General features: G+C 65.9%; 1 protein-coding gene across 1 annotated transcript in view; it reads right to left on the bottom strand.

Moving 5' to 3' along the window:
- The window catches only part of LOC104491048 (signal transducer and activator of transcription 5B-like), a gene marked incomplete at its 5' end in the record, with an annotated part of 3,468 nt that overhangs the window by 799 nt on the left and 2,223 nt on the right, over positions 1 to 446 (bottom strand). The window contains 2 exon segments of the mRNA XM_010133406.1: positions 243 to 285; positions 287 to 383. Of these exon segments, the coding sequence (XP_010131708.1) occupies positions 243 to 285; positions 287 to 383 (140 nt within the window).

Genomic DNA, 446 nt, shown 5'->3' with positions numbered 1-446 from the left:
CACGTTGCCCCCCAGTGCTCCCGGCAGCTCCCGGCCCCTCTCCAGCCATGAGGTGTGAGATCACATCGAAGCTCAGACGGCATTTCCCACGCTGCATTCCTCCCCCGCAACACCTGAGGACAAAACGCACTCGCCCCGTTCCCGAGGAAGGCTCCACGTGCCCAGCTGCATCGAGACGGTGAGTCCCAGGCTGAGGCTGGGGACAGTGGGGCTGGGGGTGCTGGCTCCCGGCACACACTCACAGGAGTCGAACTTCCACGCGATGGTTATGCCACCGTATCCAACCGATCTCCGAGTCTCGTACCCGCAGCAGGAAGGTCCCGTCGGGCTTGTTGATGAGCAGGTCGTGCGCCTGCTGCTTGTTGACGAAGCCCAGTATGGCCCTAGGCAGAGCGGGGGTGTCAGGGTCGGGCTCGGGGCTGGGCAGGGGCGGGCCGGGAGGGGCT

The sequence above is a fragment of the Buceros rhinoceros genome, unplaced genomic scaffold (genome assembly GCF_000710305.1).
Source record: "Buceros rhinoceros silvestris isolate BGI_N320 unplaced genomic scaffold, ASM71030v1 scaffold20643, whole genome shotgun sequence".
Classification (NCBI taxonomy): Eukaryota; Metazoa; Chordata; class Aves; order Bucerotiformes; family Bucerotidae; genus Buceros; species Buceros rhinoceros.
This window is presented reverse-complemented; position numbering and strand designations above follow the sequence as displayed.